The sequence below is a fragment of the Cottoperca gobio genome, chromosome 9 (genome assembly GCF_900634415.1).
Source record: "Cottoperca gobio chromosome 9, fCotGob3.1, whole genome shotgun sequence".
Taxonomy (NCBI): Eukaryota; Metazoa; Chordata; class Actinopteri; order Perciformes; family Bovichtidae; genus Cottoperca; species Cottoperca gobio.
Window position 1 is genome coordinate 7,662,307 of NC_041363.1, and position 24,131 is coordinate 7,686,437.

Consider the following 24,131-nt stretch of genomic DNA (forward strand, 5'->3'; position numbering starts at 1 on the left):
GGAAACGGTAGACTTTTTGAAAAAGTATCTTTAATTAAATGAGGGGGAACGCTGACTAGGCAGGATAGAAGAACACTTGGTATGCTTGAATGGCTCATACAACAACATCATAGTCATTGCAGAACTTCTCATACGTGTGCAACTTTCTGCTCCAATCAAACTGTATCTGATGAAATCATATCAATGGAGATATTTGTGTACACTGAAATTCAAAAATACAGAAAAAGCTGTAATCTTCTCTTCCCATTTCATGAATTAAACACCCATTTTTAACTTCTAACATGTTACTTGAAGCAGACACAGCGCAGTCATAAGGGTGTTAAAATAAGCTCTAACCACACTCTCCCTCAGTACATAAACTACTGATGCTTATAAAACCTCATAACCCTTCATATTTCTACACGTTACACATATAATAACATATATTTTTCATTAACTCTTTTATTTTTTAGACTTTAAATTGACAGTGTGACTGTGTACTTGCACAGCTTCACACAAAGACAAATTGATAGTGTCTTTGTGGGAGCAATAGAGAGGAGGCATTCATTACAATACCAGCTGACTGTTACAAGGTTATACAGCTAATCTGATTTGACATTTCATTTTCTCATATCTGTTTCTTTTGTTGAGTTTGGCCTCGGTAGCTTCTCATACAAAAACTGTATTATACAATGACAGCCTACCTGACCTCATGCACCGTGTCAAGTGAGTTGGCACTGGCATCAAATAGTTCAAGTGAGGACTGCACTAATTTAGGATCACACCATGGTTGTGAAACTGGGAGACCTGTCTACAGGCATAACATTATGAGGCACAGTTGCTGGGTTGGATTACATCTCATAATTAGAAAACATATAAATCTAAACAAAAATATATCTTTACTTATGACACAGGTGTCACCCTCTAAATACTGAGCTCCGGTTGGATGCCAATGCTGCTGCAAATAAGCGGATGTTACCCAAGCATAATCTGTGATCAACACAGTTCCTTTTTTCCAAATAGACAGGTATAACCAACTTCTGCTAATTTCACTATACAGTATGCTAACCTAATAAAACTGGGAATGTCATGATGCCAAAACTCTACATAATTAAGTCAGTATGTGAACCACATATAAACTTATACAATTGCTTAAAGTACAAATATATAGATACTGGTAAAACAGCTGCATTATATGCTTCTGATGTAAGCGGATTGCCTGGTTGACCTTCAGTGATTGATAACGGTAGAGCAAATAGTTCTGCAGCTGTGGGCGGGACATCCCGCAACACCAGCGACCAATGGCTTATTAAGAAACCTCAGCCAAACACATAGGCCAAACATTGAACCGCAGTCTATACATACAAAGCAACATAAAGTCTCCGTGGCGTGTGAAAAGATGTAGACATGCATTTAATTTATCCTCATGCAAAATGTAAGTTGTGGCAACCGGTGCACGATCAATCTTAAGTCTGTTCCTTTTTTTCTTCTCGTTTTCTCTCGCACAATGCATATCCATTTAGTGCAAATCAATATGTGCTTGCCTGTGTTGGATTAAAAATAAATGTAAATCCATTGTCCTCCAGCCAGCAAGTTGCTATGACAAATATGTACTTGTACAAATATGAAATAAACAGTATTTTGCAATAGACAGCTCTCTCCAGCATGTGGGCCTAGGGGCGTGCCATGATGAGTTTGGGTAGCCAGCCACCCTGTTGTGATGTGTATTTGTCAGCCTCTTCAAAACATGTCTTAATGATAGTATGAGTTGTGTTTTGGTTTAGAAATTGCCAAAAATAAGCCTGCTGACAGGAGTTTGGATGAGTCAAGCAACATATATGCTTTGAGTTGGTATAAGAGAATGAATAGGACAACATGTACGCATATACAATTCTAGTGCTGCATAGTTTCAATTATAATCACACAACATATTAAAGTATAAATGTCATTCTCATTAAAATATAATAATACAATATTTTTTATTTGTGTTTTAGATAGATTCCTATTCCTATTTCTAAGTACTAGCCATTTTAGCCAAGACTTCAAAATTATTTTTTGACAGTGGTTCCCATATTCCCCAGTCACTTGAAGTACCTGAATGCAACATCAGCCTCGTCCCGCCCTCTTTTCATCAATCCCAGCCTGTGATTGGCCTACTGTGCCTTCACTCACCCCTGTGAATGGACAATTCCAAAAAAGAGTCACATTTTCTCTCAGCCAATCACAGTGTCGCTTTCTGATGACACCGTGGGATTCCGCGAAATTGTTTCTTGGAGTTGAGGGAAGTGCCGCTCTCAGTGAAAATAGGACAAGTTGACGCAAGTGTGGGAGTGCACAGAAAGACGGAATAAACGCAGACACAATAGCTTCTCGCTCAGTCGGTTATAACGGTGGGTTTGATTGTTCCTGCATTCAGAAAAAAAGGTTCCAAGGGGAGAAGGAGAGAGGTAGAGATTCAAACTGCTATCTTTCCTGTGGGGGTGTTTATTTATCCGCCCTGCAACCTCAACAAGAAAAACGCAGCCTTTGCGGAATAGTCACATTGAAGAGGACACGTGTGGATTCTTAACCACATGTTTTCTGAGAGGACTGCGGTCTGATCGCTTAACTGTGTCCATATTGGCGGATTGTTTTTTAATATAGAGCTACTGTAGATACATTGTTTCTTTGCTCCACATCTGCTGTAGTGATGTCAGAGGCTAGTGTTTCTGCAGACTGTGACCCCAGCCGACCACTGGTGCGGACAGAGGACACGTTGAAAGAGAACCAGGAGAACAGGACTTTACTGATGGTGGCAATGATTTTATTGGACTTGAACAAATGCAACCCAAACGCTATCAGCCCTGGAGACAGCAGATGTCTGGGGGGCAGCAGCGACGCCGGCGCACAGGAGAAGGTGGAGCGGGGGAGTTGCCGGTTGAACGCCGGGGACAGTCGGGGCTCGGTTGCACCCAAACAGTCCCGGAGCAAAAAGGCGGCTGCGGTGAGACAGGAGTCTCCTGAGAAGAGACACTGTTGTCCTTTTATTGGCTGTGGGAAGATGTACGGCAAATCATCCCACCTCAAAGCCCACCTCAGGGTCCACACCGGTAAGTGGAGCCTCTGCTGGAGGCACGACCACCAAACTAATGTGCTCGATTCTGTTGACGACAGCGAAATCGCTCTGCGTCACTTACTTATGTCATGTGCTCTGTTGACATCACTGTTAAAACACTACTGGCTATTTCTAGGACGCCAAGTGTGCAGGCAAAGACGATGGACAGAATTGTGAACAATTGACAATCACTGCAAGATAATTGATTATGATGTTACTATAAGTATAAGTAATGATTTAATACGTAAACAAATTATGTCTAACATTTAAAACTAGGCATGCAGTCCATGATGTGACTAACGTGGCATGAGGAGTGCAATTCAAAGACCGCATGTTCCTGCAAATGAATAACACGTCCCATGAATTTGCCCCTGCTGGGGGTGTGACTGATCGGCCCATAACGGGACAGAGGCTGGCTGCTGGGCGGGGGAGGGTAGTGGAAGAGAGGGGAGGCTTGTATGGCACTCACCCATAATATGGGAACACAGCGTACCGCCGCCCATATTTGTGTTGCACGGTAGATTGTTCAGGTGTGATTATAAGACATCTTGGACAGCAATGACACATTAAGTTATCCCGCGTAATGACCCGGATGATTGTCATCGTTATCAGTCGCGTGGTATCTCTCTCCTGTTTTGCGTTTATTTGCATAACATGTATTTTAATAATAGCACCATGACGACACCTTGGCTTATGACTCTCATGCAGTTCACTGCGACACTGTTACCCCCTCATGTTGAGATGACCCTGCACCACCATTTCCTCATACGTCATCCTTCTCCCCTTTCCTTACGTCAGGTTGTAAACAAGGGCAGACATGTGGTTCTATAGAGCACATGTTGGAGGAGGTGGGAGCAGCCATAGTTCTTTTTTTTTTCTTATCATGACTCACCATTTCCAAATCAATATGTTCTGTTATTGTTCCTAGAAAATGTTGTTTATTCAGGCCTTTTCAAAAATGTGGAGAAAAAAACCAAAACCCACAACCTTTTTGTGAAGTGTACTAGCTGCATTCCTACTTTCTCTCCCTCCTCCTCCTCCTCCTCCTCTTCCTCCTCCTCCTCCTCCTCCTCCTCTCACTTGATTTGTTATGTACTGTGTCTTTGTGTTCTTTTTATTTATTGCCAGCCCTCCCTCTTTCAATGGCTCAGAATCAAAATGATGGTTTTGAATAAAACTAAATTCGTTTGAGTAAAATCTATAGATTAGGTGTTCTTTTTGGGGTCCTGGAGACACTAGCCTCTTTGTAAGAGCTCAAAAAACAACATTTAATTAATATGTTTGATCTGATGACATAATACTGAGTACTAAGTTCATTCAGATTTTCAGAAAACAAATATGTATTACTTACATTTGGGGTCTCAGAGAGCATGCTGTAAAACATGGTTAAAATACTATGGATTAACATTTAAAGGAAACTAATCATTGATTTTGCATTATTATTATTATTTACAAATACAGCAGTGGGGTCTGTGGGTCTAATATCAGCAAAAGACAGGGGTGAAGGTTTGAGTTTATTAAATAATTGCAGGTAAAGAGAAGTCCTTAAAAGTGTAGTAATCCAAATCTTGTGTGTGTGTGTGTGTGTGTGTGTGTGTGTCCTCAGGTGAGCGCCCCTTTGAGTGTACCTGGCCAGTCTGTGGCAAGAAGTTCTCCAGATCAGACGAGCTGACGCGTCACTACCGCACACACACAGGCGAGAAGCGCTTCAACTGTCCAATGTGTGATAAATGCTTCATCAGGAGCGACCACCTGACTAAGCATGCCCGGCGACACGCAGGCTTCCATCCCAGCATGCTTCAGGGTTCCAGTGCGGCCAAGAGACGCCGCTGCTCCGTGTCCTTGTCCTCATCTGACTCTGGAGACCAAAGCCCTGTTGGGGTGTGAGACACACCCACACTACTGTACATATATACATAAAGGTACATGCAGTAGATACAGAGGCATACACAAACACAGACACAATGTGCCGTGTTTGCACCTTAACACAAATCCTGTCAAACCAATCTACTCAACGAGCCCGACCACTATTTAAAAAGTTTTTCTATGCATGGCACATTGTGCAACAGCAAATAGAAACATACGTTTGAACCTGACTGTAATCAAACTAGAACTAGACCCCGTCTTACTCCCCGAGGTGATTGGTATTTATTAAAGGTTATTCAGGGTCTGTCACATAAGTTCTAATTGCTTTGCCCTTTATTATCAATTAATCTTGTGTTCTGTGAGTTATTTTTTTTTCCTGGAAGAATCTGCAATACAAGAGGCATCCGTGTACATATATAGATGTGCATTTATAGTTCTCATTAATACTACATGTGATCACTTTGCATCACAGACATTACTTGCAGGTGAAGACGACAAACAAGAAATCAAATCCTTCTTGGGTCAAGAAGTTTTGGGAATTTTCCTTTAGTAAATATTGTTTCACAAATACACTCATACTTGGACAGTTACTCTCTAGTCCAGGACAAGGCGGATGTACAGTATAGCAGTATTATCATGTAAATAGATTAAACAGATTAACTTTCCGAGGGATGATATACTCAGTATACTGTAGTAAAGTGTTATTAGAGAAAAATAAGAGGAAGCTATAATATAGAGAATTACAGAGCTTGTGTATTTAATTTTATATATTTGACTATGGACTTGTAGGTATAGTTTGTACAGTTTCCTGTTTTGGAACATAAATGTTGTCACATCATGATAACGTTGTAAGTAATTGACCATGACACATAAGGAAACTTCAAGATTTGTGTTGCTTTTTCAGGCTTGAATGAAGTCCATAGTGCAGGGATAAACACAACAGGGTAAAGCCTTTTAAAAGGTAAAAGGTTACTTTTTCACTTGCAGTTGACAGACTTTTCAATGTTAAGACCGTAATGATTAATGTTTAGTTAAAGTGTGTAAACTGTAAACAAGGAGGTCTGTGCCTTTTGAAGGGTTTTTGTAGCAGAGAGGAATTTCTACATCGTCAACCTTTGAAAAAACGTCAAATTCTTTATGTTGATATTCCTTTATACTATGAATATCAATGACTGTCTCTTATGCCAACAGTGCCAGTTGCTGTACATTGAAACTACTCTGTATCTTCACTGCATTTTATCAGGGAACGTGATGCACGGCCAATTCAGTAATTACTACACCCCCTGGTGGTGACATGGAAGCACAACATTTCTCACAACAGAAAGTCATAAAGAAACTTTTTTATTTTCCGTCCTAGCATTTTGAGGCAGTCTCTGTTTATTAGTTTGATTGTGAATCATTGAATTCCATCATGTAGCATGTTTGTATGTATTTGTTTAGTACAATGTATTTTTTTATTTGTCTGGTAATCTTTTATAATATTACTAATGGGGGGGTCCTTTTCATCCACTACAGGAGCTAGAAATATTGTTTTCTTTTTATACTTGCCACATGATGCATTAAAACCTCCAGATAGAGTTATGTGTAGTTTTGCTTGTAGGACACAAACTACATGCATTTATTAAAAGCTGTTTTTAGTTTTCTGGCATTATGACAACTGTGATTAGATGTTGGTGCCTTTCAGGTCGAAGCCCTTCTGATGCTACTGTACTGTAATCAGGGACTGTGAACGCAGACCCCACGTTATTGCAATATACATAGCTGTGTAATAATTACTGCTCAAAAGTTTAAACATTAAAATTATTTTTCTTTCTAAAGATTTGCTCAATATGTCTGTCCAACATCACACACTGTACTTTACACCTTTTATAAATAAAGAGGGGCTCTTCTTTATTGTTGATAAAATAATGCAAATGAGGTGTAACAACAAAACAAAAAAAGGTAGCACGGGTGCTCCATTAGCTTTGTGTTTATTTATTGTTTTCATACACCGCACATAACAATAACATTGTTAAATACTGTAATGGAAGTGTTTACATTACAAGAAAATCATAAAAAAAAAGGAAAAACAATTATCATCCGTGTCTATGAAAAAAAGCATAACGTCATAGACAGCAAATGCTCTTCAAATAAACTAAGACGGCAAGAAATACACACATCTTTTAAACGTCTCTGTACTTAAGGCATACTCTAATTGAAAATCATCAACTGATTTAAGAGGGAGAGATTTATAAATGAAGGATATTAGTGCGCCAAGTCAATGATCCTCAATGTAGCAATTACAAAACAATTTCCAACCCATCAGTCAAAAAAGTGACAAATAAATGCCATCTCACTCTTTATGTTGGCAATGTATGTCTCTATACATGCTTATGTGTTTGTATGAAAGACTAGAAAGGGTAAATATTTCTGCTGTTTGGATCTGTGTGCTCGCCAGTGATCAAGAAAAGATATAACGGGGAGGGGGGGGGGGGGGGGTAACACAGCAGTGTGTGCTGCAAAATCTATCTAAAGGCCCCCCACCGTCCCTTTGGCCTTAAAAATGTGTCAATCATGTGAGCATCATGTGTTAGAGGGTCGTTGCAACGATATGTAATATTTCCCTTTTGACACAGTTCATTTCAGATAAGACACTGTCACTGCTGTGCAGGAAAGAGTACACAGATATGAGCCCAAAAAAATATAAAATCAAAATGTGCAAATTCAAAACAATACAAGTCAAGCTAGTGCCCCAAGAGTAGCATGTGATTGCACAATAGACCAGGGCAAAAATAAAATGTGCAACAAGCAACTTCTTCATTATTTTCTATTCAATTATTCAGTCCAGTGCTCTTCATGCAATTTATTCCTTAGCGATTCATGTTCACAGATTCATCCCTAAACTCTGCATTGAAACATATCAAGCCAGTAAATGTCGAGGGTGGTGAGAATGAGTGCGACCACCGGGCCTGTGCTACATAACAACCCTGTAAAGTACAATGAATACGGTACCAGATATCCTCTGTTTAGGGATACCAAGACCGCAGTCCACACTTCTAATCTCCACGTCAACACATACATTCATTCTTATCCTTTAGGCTTAAAAAAAGAAAGCATTTAAATAAAAACTAAATTAAAAAAACCTATAAAAATGCAAAGATGCAACCCAGAATTCAGTAAGGTAAGCGGAACAGTTGAGTCATCAGTTATGATGTTTCTTATTCTTCAGGGAAATGGATATCACTTAATAGCATCAATTGACCTTCTGTTTTCTGTCCACTAATATTAGTGTGTTACATCATGTTCACTAGGAGAAGGGCTCTCAAACAAGTGCACGTCCTACCATAGGAGGAAACCAAAACTTTGACTCACATTTTAAATACATATTGAATACTTTCAAATGTGTTCCTTCTCCTAGAAGACAAATACTTTATATGTTAACTTGATTATTCTCCATTGTCATTATCATCATAGCACTTAACTATCATTACAATACTCTACCAATGCTTCACTATCACCACTGTGGCGACCAAGTAAACTCACAGCAGATGAAGATTGGGGGGTTATATTGTGTGGGAAGGGGAAGGGGCAGAAGGTCAGAGGGGTGGGGTTACTGTATTTGACAGGTGGTGGAGGAGGTTGCCTGGCAGCACATGCAGGTGGGGTTGACTGATTTGGGCGGGATCAGATCCAGGTCCTCGTCGTCCGGGATCTCGTCTAGGCGGTAACCATCTTTCAGCAGCTGGATGTTCAGATCCTGATTGATTTGCTGGAGAAGGGAGGATAGACAGAGGTTCGCACCATAACTATGAAGCTTCAGCCAGCAGCTGCTGGAAACAACTAGCCTGGCTATGTCCCAAAATCTGCCTAACAACACCTCTGAAACTCACAAATGGACACGTTATATCTCGTTTAAGTCAATACAAAACATTGTGTCTTAGTCTGGGTACCATTTACAGTGGTAACCATGGCAATCTGAGTTTGGGCACTTTCACAGATGGCTGCAAGGATCATCACATTGCTTTGTCATGAATGTGATGACTACTGTCCTGCTGCTGATCTTTTTTTAAAGCAAAACAATGTCTTTGTTTGCATGCAAAACAGAAGCAATGTCTTCATTTAAAAGCGTTTTATGTATTATACTGTACTGTATACACATTCCCTACTTTGTTAGCTACAGTACAATCACACTGTTGACAAGCTGTATTGCTTGCGTACAACTTGCTGTTGTTGTTGTTGTTGTTGTTAGCTAGAACTAAGAAGGGTGATATTAGCTCATTATTGGCGAATATGTCTGTGATTGGCACTCGCAGCGTTGAAAACATGATTTTCAGGAGCACACACCCAGAGATGACATTTCATTTGTTTCCTTCTTTGTGTATCATGCACATTTGCGTGCAGTTGTGATAATGCTCCTGTAAAGAGCGCACACACCTACAGAATTAACATGGATGAGCAGGATGGATATAAATGGGTTTGTGTCAAAACTGGCTTATAAAGGCTTGGCTCTTGACTTGTTGACAATCATGGGAAATGGAGGGAAGAAGGTGAGAGAGAGAGGGAGTGAATGAGAGCAGAAATATGAGGTAAAGAAGCAGAAATGTGCTCTATCAAATATCTCACCTCAGCAGAGGAGTAGCCCGACGATGAGTATCTAGACATGTCAAAATCATCATCACTGAAACAAACACAAAACACAAGTTAGCTTATCATATCTGTGTTTATGATGTTCATGTGGCAAGAAGTGTATTAATGCTAATGGAGTCAGAATCCAGCAAATTGCCAAGTAGGTGCTTTGGTAACTAACTATAAACATAGTAAACGGAAATTAAATATAATAATCAAAAATTAAATTAAAATAATAATAATAATAAAAGGAAATGACAATAAACATATGAAAAGATACTATAAAAAGATGTACAATATATCTGAATTAAAACGAAAGAGCTGAGCAGTGTGTGTGTGTGTGTGTGTGTGTGTGTTCACCTGTCTGTGTCTAGGGCCACCAAGGGCTTCTCATCTGGGCTCTGGTCTAAAGAGGAGTAGCCTTTATTGGGCACTACCAACCTGCAGGGAGGCAACAGAGAGAGAGAGAGAGAGAGAGAGAGAGAGAGAGAGAGAGAGAGAGAGAGAGAGAGAGAGAGGAGAAATGATCAGAGGTAAAAGGGTGTAACAGAGTGTGACAGGAAGGAGGGAGGAGGAGATGGAGGAGGGAGAATAGAGTCACACACAGAGGAAGAGGTGAGTGAGACTGGCAGATATGCTGAAAGAAAAGGGAGGCGGGCCTGGAGGCAACATCACAGCTGAACTACAGGAACAACTGAAGCGTGAAAGAGCTCTAATTTGTAACTCAGACATCTTACAAACCCTGAATCAATAAAACTATACTCATGTCAACCCCACTGACAGACAGAAAATAATGGACATGAGAATACAATCCCTCTGGTCCAGCCTGATCTTTCTGATCTTACACATATGATCTACTTACAGTACACGATGAAGTAAACCGAACAGAATTAGTGGACAATTAATTGGTGATACTGTTTGTGTGTGAAACATATACTGGAATTAAAATACATTTGATTTGAAGTTGTATTGTTTTGTGGCTTTTTGCATGTTGTTGCTCAAAATACCTCAATGCAGTGTTGGACATTTTAAAGACCGTAATCGCTCCGAAAAGACGCCAGCCACCATCTAAGTTTCTCTGCTAATCTGAGAGCACAGCGCTCTCTTCTTACCGTGTTCTGGCCATGACGTTGTTCTTCTTGGGCTGCTGGTTGACTGGACTACCTACAGCGTTGCCGTTCTTCAATGAGCCCTTCCGAGCCATCTCTCTCTGTTTCTCTGCACAAGCAACACACACACACACACACACACACACACACACACACACACACACACACACACACACACACACACACACACATTAATAATTTCTCTACTTTCGGTTTCATTTCATTGTGTTCTTTGCAGCGGCATCAGGGAAAATCAGTTCATGTTTAAGGGAGGAATAACTGCTGTTGGTGCTGAGCAGGTTGTTTCATTTATGTAATAAAATACAACACAAAATCCACAAAGATGAGACAATACATTCAGAAACAACAGGCTTTCACTTCCCTTTTCTCCCTTTTTTGATTCTTGTTACTTATCAGACGACAAACAACTAAACTACAAGTCGACTCTGAGCCAGCGGTGAACGGAAGTATAACACATTAATGCTACTAGAAAGTGATGCATCTAATTAATATTGAGTCATCAGTGATAGCATTACATTTTCAATCCAGAAAAGGGTTTTAAAATGCCATTGAAATGCAAATCAGAGCCTTTTCTATCTCAAGGTCACTAAGGCAAAGTGACTTGTTAGACAAGCATGCATAATTAAAGGAAACAACTCAGATTGTATTTTGTAGACAGGAAATGTGATGACAGTGTGTTCGCAGATTAAGCTGAATCATATGAAATACAACTGGTTTTACTTTCAATATCTGGGATAAATGTAGCGGCTGAAGGTCTGCACACGTTGAGTTACGTTTTAAAAAGGAGCCTTTTCTTGTAACTCTATCACTGAAAGGTTCACTTCTACTGAATATGCTTGGTCCTTCAAGGCTTTGGCTGAGAATGTATTAAGAGTAGGAGTAAAAAAAGAAAGAGGCGCTGCTGCGCACCACTGGACTCTGTCCAAGGTGCTGAAATGAGCCTCTAAGGACTGTGGCTTTAAAACAGGCAAGAGTGGTTGATATTTGTTGCCAAGGATGTCCAACCCTAAGACAATCAAATGGGTTTGAGCTGAGACAATTAGTTTATTCATTTATTAGATGATTAAAAGGTGATTGACAACAACTGTGATATTCAAGTCATCATTTAAGTTACTTTTCAAGCAAAAATACCAAACGTTTGATCGTTCCAGCTTCTATAATGTGAAGACTTATTGCTTTTTCTATGTTATATCGGGGACAATTAAATACTTTTTCGGGGTGTGGGCCCGTTGCTCAGAAAAAAAGCAGTTTGAGGGCAACTTGTGACAGACGTTTTTATAAATAGATATCCTAAAATGGATGAATATTGTTATTTTTACCGATAAATTTAGCAGCATAACGAGGATGATTAAACCACAACTTCCCACATTCTTGGTTTGGCTTGTGTTATTAAAGTGCATCCTCATTGTTCAGTTGCCATCACCCTCAAAAACACAGTCTCTTTCTTGTCTCGAGACGATGACACGTCTGCACATAACAGTAGGTTACTCTTTCCAGGACTTTAAATATACAGTTGATTAAAGGATATGCTGACACTTGGCCCAAAGAAAATGTAGCTCTTACTCACCTATTTTCATCTGCAGGGGTGAGGGCTTGTAGTTGATAGTGACAGGTTCCCCCTCTCTGGTGTCGGAGTCCGCCTCTGAGGCTGTGGACGAGGCCGGATCCTGGAGACAGCGAGGACCGAAAGATGAGCAGAAATGTGCATGACTGAGGCATTAATAAATAATTAATGTTTGTTGTAATTCTTAATACACCATACTACAGACAACGTGAATAAAACAGTTCATAATTACATAAAGCATGTGGAGAAGAGTCTATGTAATGAATGTATGAGGCGGATTGCTTGTTGCTAAAATATTTAAACCTACATTCACATACTTCTTGACAACATAACCTAAACCTTTAGAGGCACACTAGGTCTTGTCGTAGCTACCTCCAACTGACGAGGTAGAGATTTAAAGGGTGAATCGTAATAGCTATTACACTATTCTGTTTTAACACATTAAGTGAAAGCAAAATATTGAACACAGGGCATAAATGTAAGGACAAAAAAGACCTCATCTATCAGTGGCTACAGGACGCATGGGGATGAATGGAGCTATGGGGTCGCCTGGAGACAGCAGGTCAGACTACTTTGGGTCTAGTCTGGCACTCGAGCGGCCCCGGCCGTGGGCTGAAGAGGCCGCCCTGCAGGCTGCAGTAACCCAGGGCCCCGCTGCAGGCCATGGAGCGCACCGCCAAATCATTTACACTGATTTAATATATTTTTCAATCAAAAGATTGTGCTTGAACGGTACATACATGCACATATGTGAGATTAAAGAGCGATCACTAATCACGTCAGGGCAACACATGTGGCGTTTAGCCGGAGCAACTTGCTGCATGGATGCTGAGGATGTAGCAGCAGCGTTGGGATGGGAAGCTTGTTTTCGCCAGACATGACGGAGGCTGCTCACTACGCAGCAGACCGGACGCTTCTTGCATTACACAGAGAAACACAAACGCCCATCTATGAGCAGATCAATTATCCTCTGACACGTTACTCTGTCATTTTGCTATTGTACTGTAGTCGAAAAAAACTTGCTGAAAATGCTAAATGTTAGGCTACATCAGCCAATATTACGCATGGCAGCAGGTGATGGATCTGTCGGGATCCCAGAGCATAACATTGTGAATGGAAGGCCTCATACACTAAACATCCTGCAATAACAATGGCATTAAATTAGAAATCAAGATAAAAGAACTGACTGATTAACTACAATAGATAATAGTTTACAAATCTGATTTACCAGCGGTTGCATCTCAGCCTGCATCTCCGCCTCCTGCACGGCACTCGGCACTTGAAATCTATCTATTTCTTCCATCATTTTGGCAGAGCGCCTCTTTCCTCCTTCTCCTGGAAACTATTTATTGGTAACTGGTCGTTTAGACGAGATTATGAGCGATCTCAGATTTGTAACAATCTCTGTAGTTCTCCGGTGGCGAGCCTCATCCCAGCAGGCAGTATGTCGACGGTGGTGTGACCAGTTGGGTGACGGTGACTCCACCACCCACTTCCGGGTAGGGTATCCCAAGCTGAGGACCAGGGACCCAGAAGGGGCCTTTTAAAGAGGACAAAGTGGTCCGAGGCAAAGTGAGTAATGCACAGGGGAAAGTAGCTCAGTACATTTACTCAAGTACTTAAATAAAATGGCTAAATAAGGTACTTGTACGTTTACTTTACTGCTTCTATTCAATTTCAGAGGCAATTATTGTACTTCATTAATTAAAATGACAACTTTAGTTAATGTTAATAGGCTGCATTGCTGATTCGGATTAATAGTACAAAATGTAATCAACAATTAAATGATGATATATTATAATAAGTTAAGATAAGATAAGAATTTATTGAGCAACGGTGGAAAATTCACAAGTTAGCCAGCAGTAAATCAAAATGAGCACCACTTTTACCAGCTGCATCATTACAGTAATGTAGACATGCATACATTAGTAATTATAATCCAACAATATATTATACATTATTCTGCATAATGAGCCCTTTCACTTTTGGTATTTAAGCAGCCTATATTTTGATACTGATGCTTTTGCACTTTTACTTTTGAATGCATGACTTTTACTCGTAACAAAGTATTTATACGCTGTGGATTTACTACTTTTACTTAAATAAAACGTCTTACTTCTTACACCTCTGGTAATATATTATTGTCAGTGTTATTTGAAGATATGATGTAAGGTAATCACTGTGGTGGTAACTTGTTCTTGTTGTTTATTTTGCTCCTCTGGAGGTATGTGAATAAATGAAGTCTGAGGATTAACCATCTCCATCGTTATATCCTCAAAAACAAAATACAAATCTCTGTTCTGGCTGTCTTTAGCATTTAAAGTTTAAACTCCAGTTTAAACCTTGCAGATCAGTGAACACACAAGACTCTTTACTGCAAAAATACTAGAAATATCAAAAGCAGAACGCTTAACAGCCCGTCACATTCGGAAAGTCAATTAACGATTGTCTTCATCCAGGAATTTTAATTAAAACTGAATAAATTACTCAATCATATAAACAGCTTGGAACCAATTAATTATAGCGCCAGAAATGAGTTTGACAGGTCCAAAACACATTTCTGACGAAAAACAGCAGTAATATTCGTAATTGGTAAAAGATTTATAACCTGGGGTCTGTTATCATCCAGTTTCTTATACACTGCATTTATTTATATCACAGCACATCCCTGAGGTTTAATATCTGTGGTACAGAACAATTAGGATCACTTAGTTGATGTGACTTTAATGAACAGTTTACTCGAGCTAATTTTATACAGTTAAGTACAATTTCAGATGGAAATACTTTTTGCTCCATTACATTTATTTGACAGCTACAATGACATGTTACTTTGCAGATTTATATTAGATTAAAAAAATATATGAGCTGCTTGAAAAATATAAAGCATTATTGTGTAATAAACGACTCAACAGTATACAAAGTAGTTGGAATTTGCATCATCTTGTCCAACTACAGTTGAAGCTTCTTGTACATTTATGCATCAGTTATACACCTAGTAATCAAACTATATATTATCTTTACTGAAATCATTCTGACGGGCTGTTCTGCTGCCTCATGGGTACGTGTGGTTTTGTTACATAAAGTACATCTTACTTTACTCATGTAAGATTCTGGACTTACCCTGTAATAATACTTAATAAAGTATTTGCTTGAACAATTAGGCACCTCTCTGGATCAAAATAAATAAATCTTTAAACTGCATTTATTATTTTTAATATAATTATTATTATATATTTTTATTTGTATATGTGTCCCTGTAGGCTGTAGGTAACAATTTCCCTCTATATCTGAAAATAAATGATAAAACTAATTACAAATTCTACTTTCAATTATAATTGTGTACACTTAGCCTTAATTATTATTAGATGAACATACATTTAGGCAAAAAACATGGACAATTTGCACCCCTCATATAACTTTAAAACAAATGTTTAATCAAACAAGCGAATGAATTTAATGGGGCACGTTAATTATACATTCAACGCAACGCAACCTCTGGCTAATGACGGCCGGAGAACATCTGCACTGGTGTGACTCGTTCTCATTGAAAGTCACAGACACGTCTGACTGCACATTGTCCTTACCTGGAAATACCAGCAGAGAGCAGTCACAGCATGCTCTGCTGCACAATAATGGAGAAGGGTCTTGGCAGCAATCAGCCACTGCTGCAGCCAACAGCAGGTTGTTACAACTCGAGGCAGCAGACATTCAAGGTTGAACCAGCAGGTGGCAGTCTCCTTCTACAGGAGAGGAGGTGCACAGGATGGATGGAGGATGAATGACAATGAGGTGAGCGCAGGGTCAAGTAGGTCATAGTGTTTTATGTCTTCTAAATGCAAACAGCTTGAGGGCCGTAATTCTGGCTATGCATATGGATAAAATATGACTATTGCAACATATCTAGAGGTCAGCTTCTCATATTTCGGGAACTGTGAGACTCTTTTGTGAGGTTGTGCTCGTTTGTGAGAAAAATAATTACAAATGAATTTTTTTCACATTTCTGCAGTGCCATGCATACTGATGCTTTTCCTCTCACGGTCACGATTTCAGCCTGTTTCGTGCAATAATTAGACCTCTGTTGACAGAATAAACATTCATTCTGACTAAATTATACTGAATTATAATGATTTTGATATCAGAGCTGCGCTGTTGTCAAAATCGATTTAATGACTGTGTGTCTGTGTGTGTGTAGTTGTGATGAGTGTGTATATCCATAGGGGTGTTGTTATGAAGATCTAATTAACAATGAGTAAGAGAGAGGGTTTTTGAATTTTCTCATTAATAATTTATACACAAGGACAGTACACACACATGTATCTATCCCTGCACAGTACTCTTTAGCAAAGATATCTGCACACTCACTATACAGCGTACATACGTAACCACAGACAGCCTCAAAGCAACAGTTATGTGTATAGATTCACTCTCTATCCCTCTCTATTTCACACAAGCTCACACACACACACACACTTGAAATGTTTTATTTGAAGGCTACTAAATTAAATGATAGATTTCATAACATTGAAATAGCTCAAAAATCCCTCTCAATTTCTGAGCATGTAGCGTTCAAAACAGAGATTAACATTTGATCCCTTGGTAATTGCGTTACACACACACACACACACACACACACACACACACACACACACACACACACACACACACACAGACTGCCCATGACTCAGTCTGGGCTGATGTGGGTTATGCAACCCCTCCAGCCGTGCAGATGGAGCTGCAGATTACTCTCCTTTCATATGTTTATTAGAAATCTCCCTCTCTGTAATATTTCTCCTGATCATTATACAAAACCATGTTTAGTTCAATGACACTCTTTCATCTCAACTACTATTGGAAGATCTTGGAAATTGCTTTGCTGCTTGCTAATGCATAACCAGATATAATTGAGGGATGTAGTGAGTGGTGCAGAGAACATGAAACCTGAGATGAAGAGATCTGTGGAAGTGAGATTGGCAGGAACTATTTTCTTTCATTGCTGTCACACAGCATGATAAACTCCTTTCTTCAACAAAACATCTGATTAAAAAAAAGGGACCTCAGTGCAGTGGTTCAAAAACAGTGTGAGTCAGAACATAAAGTGACCTTCACATCCAGCTCACTGTGGAGTGGATCACTAGATCTGCACTGGGCAGCTTGCAGGGGTCTGGCACCGGTACGGTTACATGGGAATAGAGAAACAAAAAAGAGGAAGACAGCCAAAGAGCGAGCGAGAAGAACTGGCAGGCAGATGAATAGAAGGGAAGCAGATAAACACTAGACAGATGCAGAGCCGCTTTCCTGATGATCACTTTCAAATCAAAAGCCCACCAAAGGCCCCAACCATCTGTCTTATACGTGCTGCAAACCACTGTTTAACACATACATGCATATATATATTCAAACAAATAAACAAAAACCATTACATTGCTCTTCATCTCATCTCGTAAGATCTGTGATCTTGTTAATAGTTAGCCTCTATGGCACTCTAAAGCAAATTCACTCAGTGAGAACCAATCTTCGATCTTATGCCTTTATGAAGTGGTGAATGAGGAGTGAAATAAACACATATATATACACATACACACACACACACACATATATAAAAGTATTTAAAAATAGATTGAAAGAAAAAATTCTGCAATGTAAATGTTATTTAAGTAATAGTGCAAATTTACTATCAGCACAATATACTTCTTCTTCTTCTTCTTCTTCTTCTTCTTCTTCTTCTTCTTCTTCTTCTTCTTTTTCTTGTAATAATTTCTTGTACAAATTTCTTTTACGTAAACCTCATTATTTTGTATGCTGTTGGTTGGTTGAGATAATCTCATGTTTAATAAATAAGGCCTATAGGCAGGTTTATTGTTAACCTCACAATAAACAACAATGCCTCGACCCATGGTAATACTTGTCCAGTCCATTAAATGGCCATTATCAGTTGATTTCACTTTATATTGGGCAAACTGCACCCGCCCGCAGGCCAGAAGCTGCAAATCCAACTTTATGAAAGTTTCACTTTCAGTTATATTAGGTGCAAAAACTAGCTGGTTAGGGTTAGAAACGTTACGTACGTTACGTAACTTTGCTTACGTAGGCTACCTCAGATAAAAAGCTAAAAATTGCAGAGGCAGTAACTGCAATTTCAGTGCACGTTGGGGGGGGGGGGGGGGGGTCATAGGTCAAATCATTGATTGGGCAGTTTAGCTTTCAAATAAATTCCTCTGAAATGTAATGTTATGTGTGCTGAAATAATGACTTTAATCAATTACAGTCTGTATAAACAAGATGCTGGTTGTCACTCAAAGAAAATAAAAGCAGCAGTTAGAAGTCACAAGTTTCCTCTCTTCCTCTTATGTCATAATAATGCAGGATCATGGTTACCAGATAAGGATTATATGGTTGCAGTTGACTAACAACAGGAAGTGGGTCGAGGTCAATATGTTCCACATTGATAACTTTAGTGCAGGAAGCAGAAGTTAATTATTATTGTAATTCAAGCCCTCATGTTTAAAGACTGTGTATGGCTATTAGGGGGCATGGAAACATTGATTGTGGACTACATAGCTAACAAACAATAGTAAAGAATTTATTGAGTCAGTCAAAAATAAACTATCATTAGTATCACAAGGCATAGAGCACAATGGCAATTACAACAGTGCAACAATACCTTAATGGTGATGATTTAAATGATTTATCAAATACCAAACGAGTCACTTTAACACAGATTACTGTTCATCATTACATGTACAGAAATATCATGTTAATAAGTAGAGCAGAAAGTTCTGAATATCAAATCAGAATATCTTTATTTTAGCAAGTTAACTCATATGAACTCACTGACAAGTACAAGTACAGACAAAATAAAGCCCTTTCATTAATAAACATCTTGAGATATGCAGCTCTCTTTATTCCGATGATGTGGAGATACACATGTCTGGCTTGTCACATTGTCTCTCTTCCATCCTTTAGACAACATTGACATCGCACAGTAAGTGTGTTAGCGGAAGTACATTCACTCCAATAAATACAATATTCACTTGTGTTCAGTCAGTCTGTCATTTCTGGGGAAGGCTGTGTATAAATATCTTATTTAATCTTAAGAGGAGCTAACAAAATGAAAGAGAGGCACACTGGGACATGAGAAACATTTTTGCTGCTGCTTTTAATCTCATGGGAGTCGGATTGGTGGAAGCTTGTGTGTCAAATAGGCAGACTGTCAGACAGGAGCCTCGAGCTCCCTCTCTGTAAACAACAACATCAAAGCATCCCCTCTTAGATTCTTCCCCAGAATTTTATCATCCCCACAAAATATCCGTCCTTTATCTCCGTCTGTCTCCCTCTCTGCCCTGTTGTAACTCTCACACACTTTCCCCAGCAGCATCTCTCTTCCTTCCTGACTCTTTCAGGCTTTTGGTTTTGGCAGCTCTGTCGTTGTCGTCATTAGTGCTGCAGCTGGCAAACACCAAACCGCTTGTGAGCTACTTTATCTCTTTACCTCTAACATGTTTTCGTGACTCTCAACCATCCTCATCACCGCAAACTGTTATGTTACAATACAAAGTGTCTTTGCAGTTTCTCCTCCACATCCTCTCAGTGGTGTCACATGGAGGGATGAAACAGGACGCAGTCGAGGAAGAGATCATGGTCAGCCTGTGTAGAGCAAAGCAAACAGACTGACAGATGGATAGTCCCAGCGACGCACAGCAGAGATAAGAGGATTGGGCCTGCTTGCTGTTGTTGTTGTTGGCCTTGCTGCAACCCTTCATGCAGTTAGCTCACTTTGAGCTACGCTGAATGATGGTGCAGAAATGTGAACATGCATGTTGATGTAAAACAAAAGGAGTTACTGAGTGTAATGTCTTGGTTTGTTGAAGAGGAAGAGAAATAAAGAAGATCACTGACAGTTCAGAGTCCAGCTTGTCCTCCAACACTCAACTTTTGGAATGTACTAGATGGACAAAGTTGAATTATGTCAACATCTTAGTCTGTGTCCGTCATGATCAGGCTGCAGTCAGCAGGTAGCTTCTGTTCAGCCTTTTTCTTCTCTGGCAATGCTGTGAAAACTGCTTCTTTTTCTTGGTGTGAAGGCACCTTGCAGGCCTTGTAGAGGATGACGAATAGGATGAGGATGAGGATGCCCACCACAGAGTTACAAGCAATGGCTATAATGGCCCACACGGACAGGCCCATTATTATATCATGCTCCATGACTAGGCTGCAGCCTCCAGACTCCTTATGGTCACATCACACCTCAGAGGTGGGTCTGAGGTCTGCGAGCGGTGCCTCAACTCCACAGATTCTCCCTTAAAAGAAAAGAAATGCATCACATGAGTTTATCTTTGTAGCACCTGCACACAGGCACACACACAGACACGTTGGCATACTTGGCCACAGCTTAAGCTGGCCTGTCAAATGAGCATGCGGAAGCCACTATGAGGTCAGCTCAGTAAAGATTACTTTCTCCCTGACAAGGTAGTCACCAGGCCAAGGTGGCTTCATCCATGCAGACGCTACATATGGGACAACCTACGTACATCCAGTATCTGCATGAGGGTTTTTATTCTCAAGACTTCTTTTTTAAAGGGAATAAGAGCATTACAACGATTTCTAATAAAACTGCACTGTGAAGCATTATCATATCAACTCTGTATTTGTAATATACAAAAAGGTATATGACAGGTGCAGAAAAAAATAATTCTAGGAACTTTGTTATGTATAATAATTTGCAGATGATAGGAGAGTATTCCAGGACAAAAGAGTTCCTTCCGGCTACAGTGCTGTGTTGAAACATTATTTTTTTCGTCTTGTTTCCTTTATACAGGCAGAGAGTGATGAAGTTATTAAACTGATAAAGAAGGTGCCAGTGCACACTTTTTCTCACTGAATTATTTTGAATGAGTTTCAGCGGTAATGTGTTTTCAGGAGGAACGTGTGGGAATATAGTTGCCAGTTCTGTGGCAGATATTAAATGGGTCACTGAGGTGTACTGGTGTGCCTGTGTGTGTGCGTGTGTGTGAGAGAGAGAGACTGACAGAGAGGGTGAGAAGTCAGTTCAAGCATGAGTTGGAGAGTGTGAATATTTTTCTCTCAGAGTCTAACAGATAAAAACTTGAGCTCATCTCTTTGCTTCTATACCACTCTCCCTTACCTCTAATGCATTTCTATAATAAGACCACATATTTCCTCCTCTCTCCAACTGAGGGCAATACTGCAACAGCCCAAGCTTGCTGTTGAGAACTAATTTGAAAGTTATCCTTCCTTTTATAGGAATTTTACGTCCAAGCCAAATAAAGATGGATAGCTCCAAGTCAGAGTAGGTGGCAGTGATGCATTTGAACCCGTGAAGTCGGCTTCTGTTTGCACCAGATGGGTCCCTCTCAGGATGCTGGTAGCATTGCTATGGGGAATGAACCCTCATAATCACCAACTTGGATTGCTGTCAATAAAACTGCCCTCACTGCTTTGCAGAATATTTCCCAAACATCCAAAACTTTTTCACAGAAGTCAGGGGACACTAAATGTAGCGTATCCAGTTTACAATTTCAATTAGAGCAAAAGCGAGGAATGTATACTGTTGGCTATTAGATGACAGAGAGATGTGAAAGGGAAGAATCTCCGTGTGTGTGTGTGTGTGTGTGTGTGTGTGTGTGTGTGGGGGGGGGGGGGGGGCTGTGACTGTGAGCAATGTATTGGAACAGAGAGCTGTTTGCATGCTCATATTGATTTCAGACAATCAGTGGTGCAAATAACAAGAAAACACACAGCACCAGTTGTTCATTATCACCAATTATAGCCCATTTTCATAACCCATACTCTGCAAAGTAGATAATTGTGGCACATGTTTTAATAGCTACAAGGATAATTTGTTCTTCTTTGCAAGATAAATACATTTCCTCTCAATACAAGATACTGTAGCTCTGTTTCATCTGGTGAGCACACAGGAGGAAAGCAAATGTGTTAGGGTCCTAACATTACGAAAATAAGAGGATTGCTTTTCTTAGAGCACTTGGATTAGGACAAATGTGCTGCTTCACGGCTCTTGGCAGATAAAAGATATTTGGTGAATGCTGGTGTCCATCTGAGCCCATTGACTGGATTCAAAGAGGCCCAAATCACACAAGTCAGTTAGCTGTTTCAGAAGTTTGATTGATTGAATGCTTGTTTTGGTAGATTCAAAGCTTCAAAGACCATAACAGCACATGAGTGACCCATCACACACAAACAAGCATAAACACACATGGAAACACTTCCTGAGGCCACGATCAATACACAGATAACTACAGTCAATGTGTTTGCGTAATGGGTCAGCGCTCTGTGGCTGTAGCTGGGAATAGTTAAGCTTAAGGTTGTTACTGGTGTCATGCAACAAAATACAGCATGAATGTGTGCTTGTTCTTGAACGCGTGTTTGTGAATGGTGCCATTGACCGACATAAAGGCCTTTTGTGTACTCATGCAAACTATCAAATGTAAATGCATGCAAATTTTGCCGACATGTAGCAAAGACTGGGTGCGATACAACCAAACTTACAAACTTGTGCCTGCAGTGACCACATGGAAAACAGGTGAATGCTTGTGCATGATGCATCACCTTGCAGTGGACAGAATGAGTGAACTCCATCTCATGTGACTAAACAGCCTTCTCTTCCTCCTCAGCTCATTTGACAACACCAGCTGCATGGCCAACAACTTCCCTATGAAGAGGGGAATCAACAGTGTTGAGTGCTGACACTTTTTATGACATAAATGAACTTAACCAAATAGTTCCTCTACCTGGGCATAATCAGACATGCAATCATTGTTTGTGCTTATAGGGGAAACTCTAGTGGCCTGTTACCTTGTGGATATTTCGCAAATGTATTATATGGCTATTACATTTATTTAAATACTTTCAACCGCTTTTTAAATTGTCTTAACAATGAAGACAACACACACATCCAATAACGTCAACATCTATTTTGTAAAAGAGGCTACTTTAGTGTGGACTTTACAAAAAGCGAGAGCAAACTGAAAGAAATGTCATTTATTTATATTTCAATATTTTGCTTGCTGTTTGTACTTGCAGTATTCCTTCAGGCAAATCACATCAATATTTCATACATCAGCCTACCTAATTCTTCCCTCGGGTGTCCAGTGTCCAAGCGTTTGTACTTTAGTGTCCTCTCCTTCGCGCGCGCCTTAGATGCAAAACGCGTTTATATCAAATGTTCAAAATGAACACCGATCTTCACCAAATAGTTTGTGAGGTGGGAACTTTTGCTCCGAAGTAGGTCACTAAACTCTGCCCGACCGTTTGGCAAGATGGCTGGGCAGCACGCGCGGTCGGTCAGCGCCCATGAAGTTTGGCGGAGTCCCGGTTGGTTCCCAGAGACTGCTGACAGGCGCGGGGCGACAGAGCGGAGATGTTGCTGTCAATGCGACTGCTCATCATCCCAAAGTCCCTCCCCCCTCCTCCACCCACCCACCCACCCCTCGCTCCCTCCCTCCCTCCCTCCCTCTGAGTCAGTTACTACTGAGCTATTTATACAAAGACGCTTGAACATCCCATTAACGGCTTTTCCTCTCACACCTCTGAGAAGATCCCACAGTCAACACTGTTCTACAAAGATCATTGCCAACAAACAGTCAGTAAAAGCAGAGCAAAAGAGATCTAACATTATCAACAAAAAAAGTCATTATTCAGCTTTGAAAAAAACAAAAAAGAAGGGAAAAGAAGGGTGCTCTTATAGATACTAACAATACATTATGTGATTATTCCATGATCCTTGAAGACATATGGAGTACTGACAATTTTTGTGCAGAAGAATTCATTTCAAGCATCAAGAGTACTTTGGCCTAAACACAAGCTGAGCTGCAGGGAATTACAAATACCTTCTTCATTGCTTAGTAGACTTGAAACA

At 40.0% G+C, this 24,131-nt stretch overlaps 2 protein-coding genes and 1 long non-coding RNA gene across 3 annotated transcripts; 1 reads left to right on the forward strand and 2 right to left on the reverse strand.

Moving 5' to 3' along the window:
- Nucleotides 1-2,245: 2,245 nt before the first annotated feature.
- On the forward strand, nucleotides 2,246-6,756 carry klf9 (Kruppel like factor 9). Its single transcript, XM_029439385.1, has 2 exons — nucleotides 2,246-3,068; nucleotides 4,680-6,756. The coding sequence occupies exons 1-2, from the start codon at nucleotides 2,669-2,671 to the stop codon at nucleotides 4,958-4,960; spliced, it is 681 nt and encodes a 226-aa protein (XP_029295245.1). The 5' UTR covers nucleotides 2,246-2,668; the 3' UTR covers nucleotides 4,961-6,756.
- Nucleotides 6,757-8,119: 1,363 nt separating this feature from the next.
- On the reverse strand, nucleotides 8,120-13,713 carry fam219ab (family with sequence similarity 219 member Ab). The gene is made up of 6 exons (XM_029439386.1): nucleotides 13,467-13,713; nucleotides 12,242-12,341; nucleotides 10,657-10,762; nucleotides 9,905-9,985; nucleotides 9,542-9,596; nucleotides 8,120-8,687 (listed from the first exon to the last, which is right to left on the reverse strand). Exons 1-6 carry the CDS (start codon nucleotides 13,542-13,544, stop codon nucleotides 8,529-8,531), a joined length of 579 nt encoding a protein of 192 aa, XP_029295246.1. The 5' UTR covers nucleotides 13,545-13,713; the 3' UTR covers nucleotides 8,120-8,528.
- A 5,084-nt stretch (nucleotides 13,714-18,797) lies between these two features.
- Nucleotides 18,798-23,673, reverse strand: LOC115014106 (uncharacterized). Its single transcript, XR_003832861.1, has 3 exons — nucleotides 23,342-23,673; nucleotides 22,823-22,925; nucleotides 18,798-20,535 (listed from the first exon to the last, which is right to left on the reverse strand). It is a non-coding gene; the product is annotated as an uncharacterized LOC115014106 (long non-coding RNA).
- Between the last annotated feature and the right edge of the window lie 458 nt (nucleotides 23,674-24,131).

Excerpts from the sequence above, each read along its gene's own strand:
- klf9 (XM_029439385.1), top strand. The coding sequence starts at position 2,669 with ATGTCAGAGGCTAGTGTTTCTGCAGACTGTGACCCCAGCCGACCACTG. Across the intron at positions 3,069-4,679 it reads CCACCTCAGGGTCCACACCG|GTGAGCGCCCCTTTGAGTGT; the intron begins GTAAGTGGAGCC and ends GTGTGTCCTCAG.
- fam219ab (XM_029439386.1), bottom strand. The coding sequence starts at position 13,544 with ATGATGGAAGAAATAGATAGATTTCAAGTGCCGAGTGCCGTGCAGGAG. Across the intron at positions 9,597-9,904 it reads GTGGCCCTAGACACAGACAG|TGATGATGATTTTGACATGT; the intron begins GTGAACACACAC and ends TGTTTGTTTCAG. Across the intron at positions 8,688-9,541 it reads CGGGCTACTCCTCTGCTGAG|CAAATCAATCAGGATCTGAA; the intron begins GTGAGATATTTG and ends TCCCTTCTCCAG.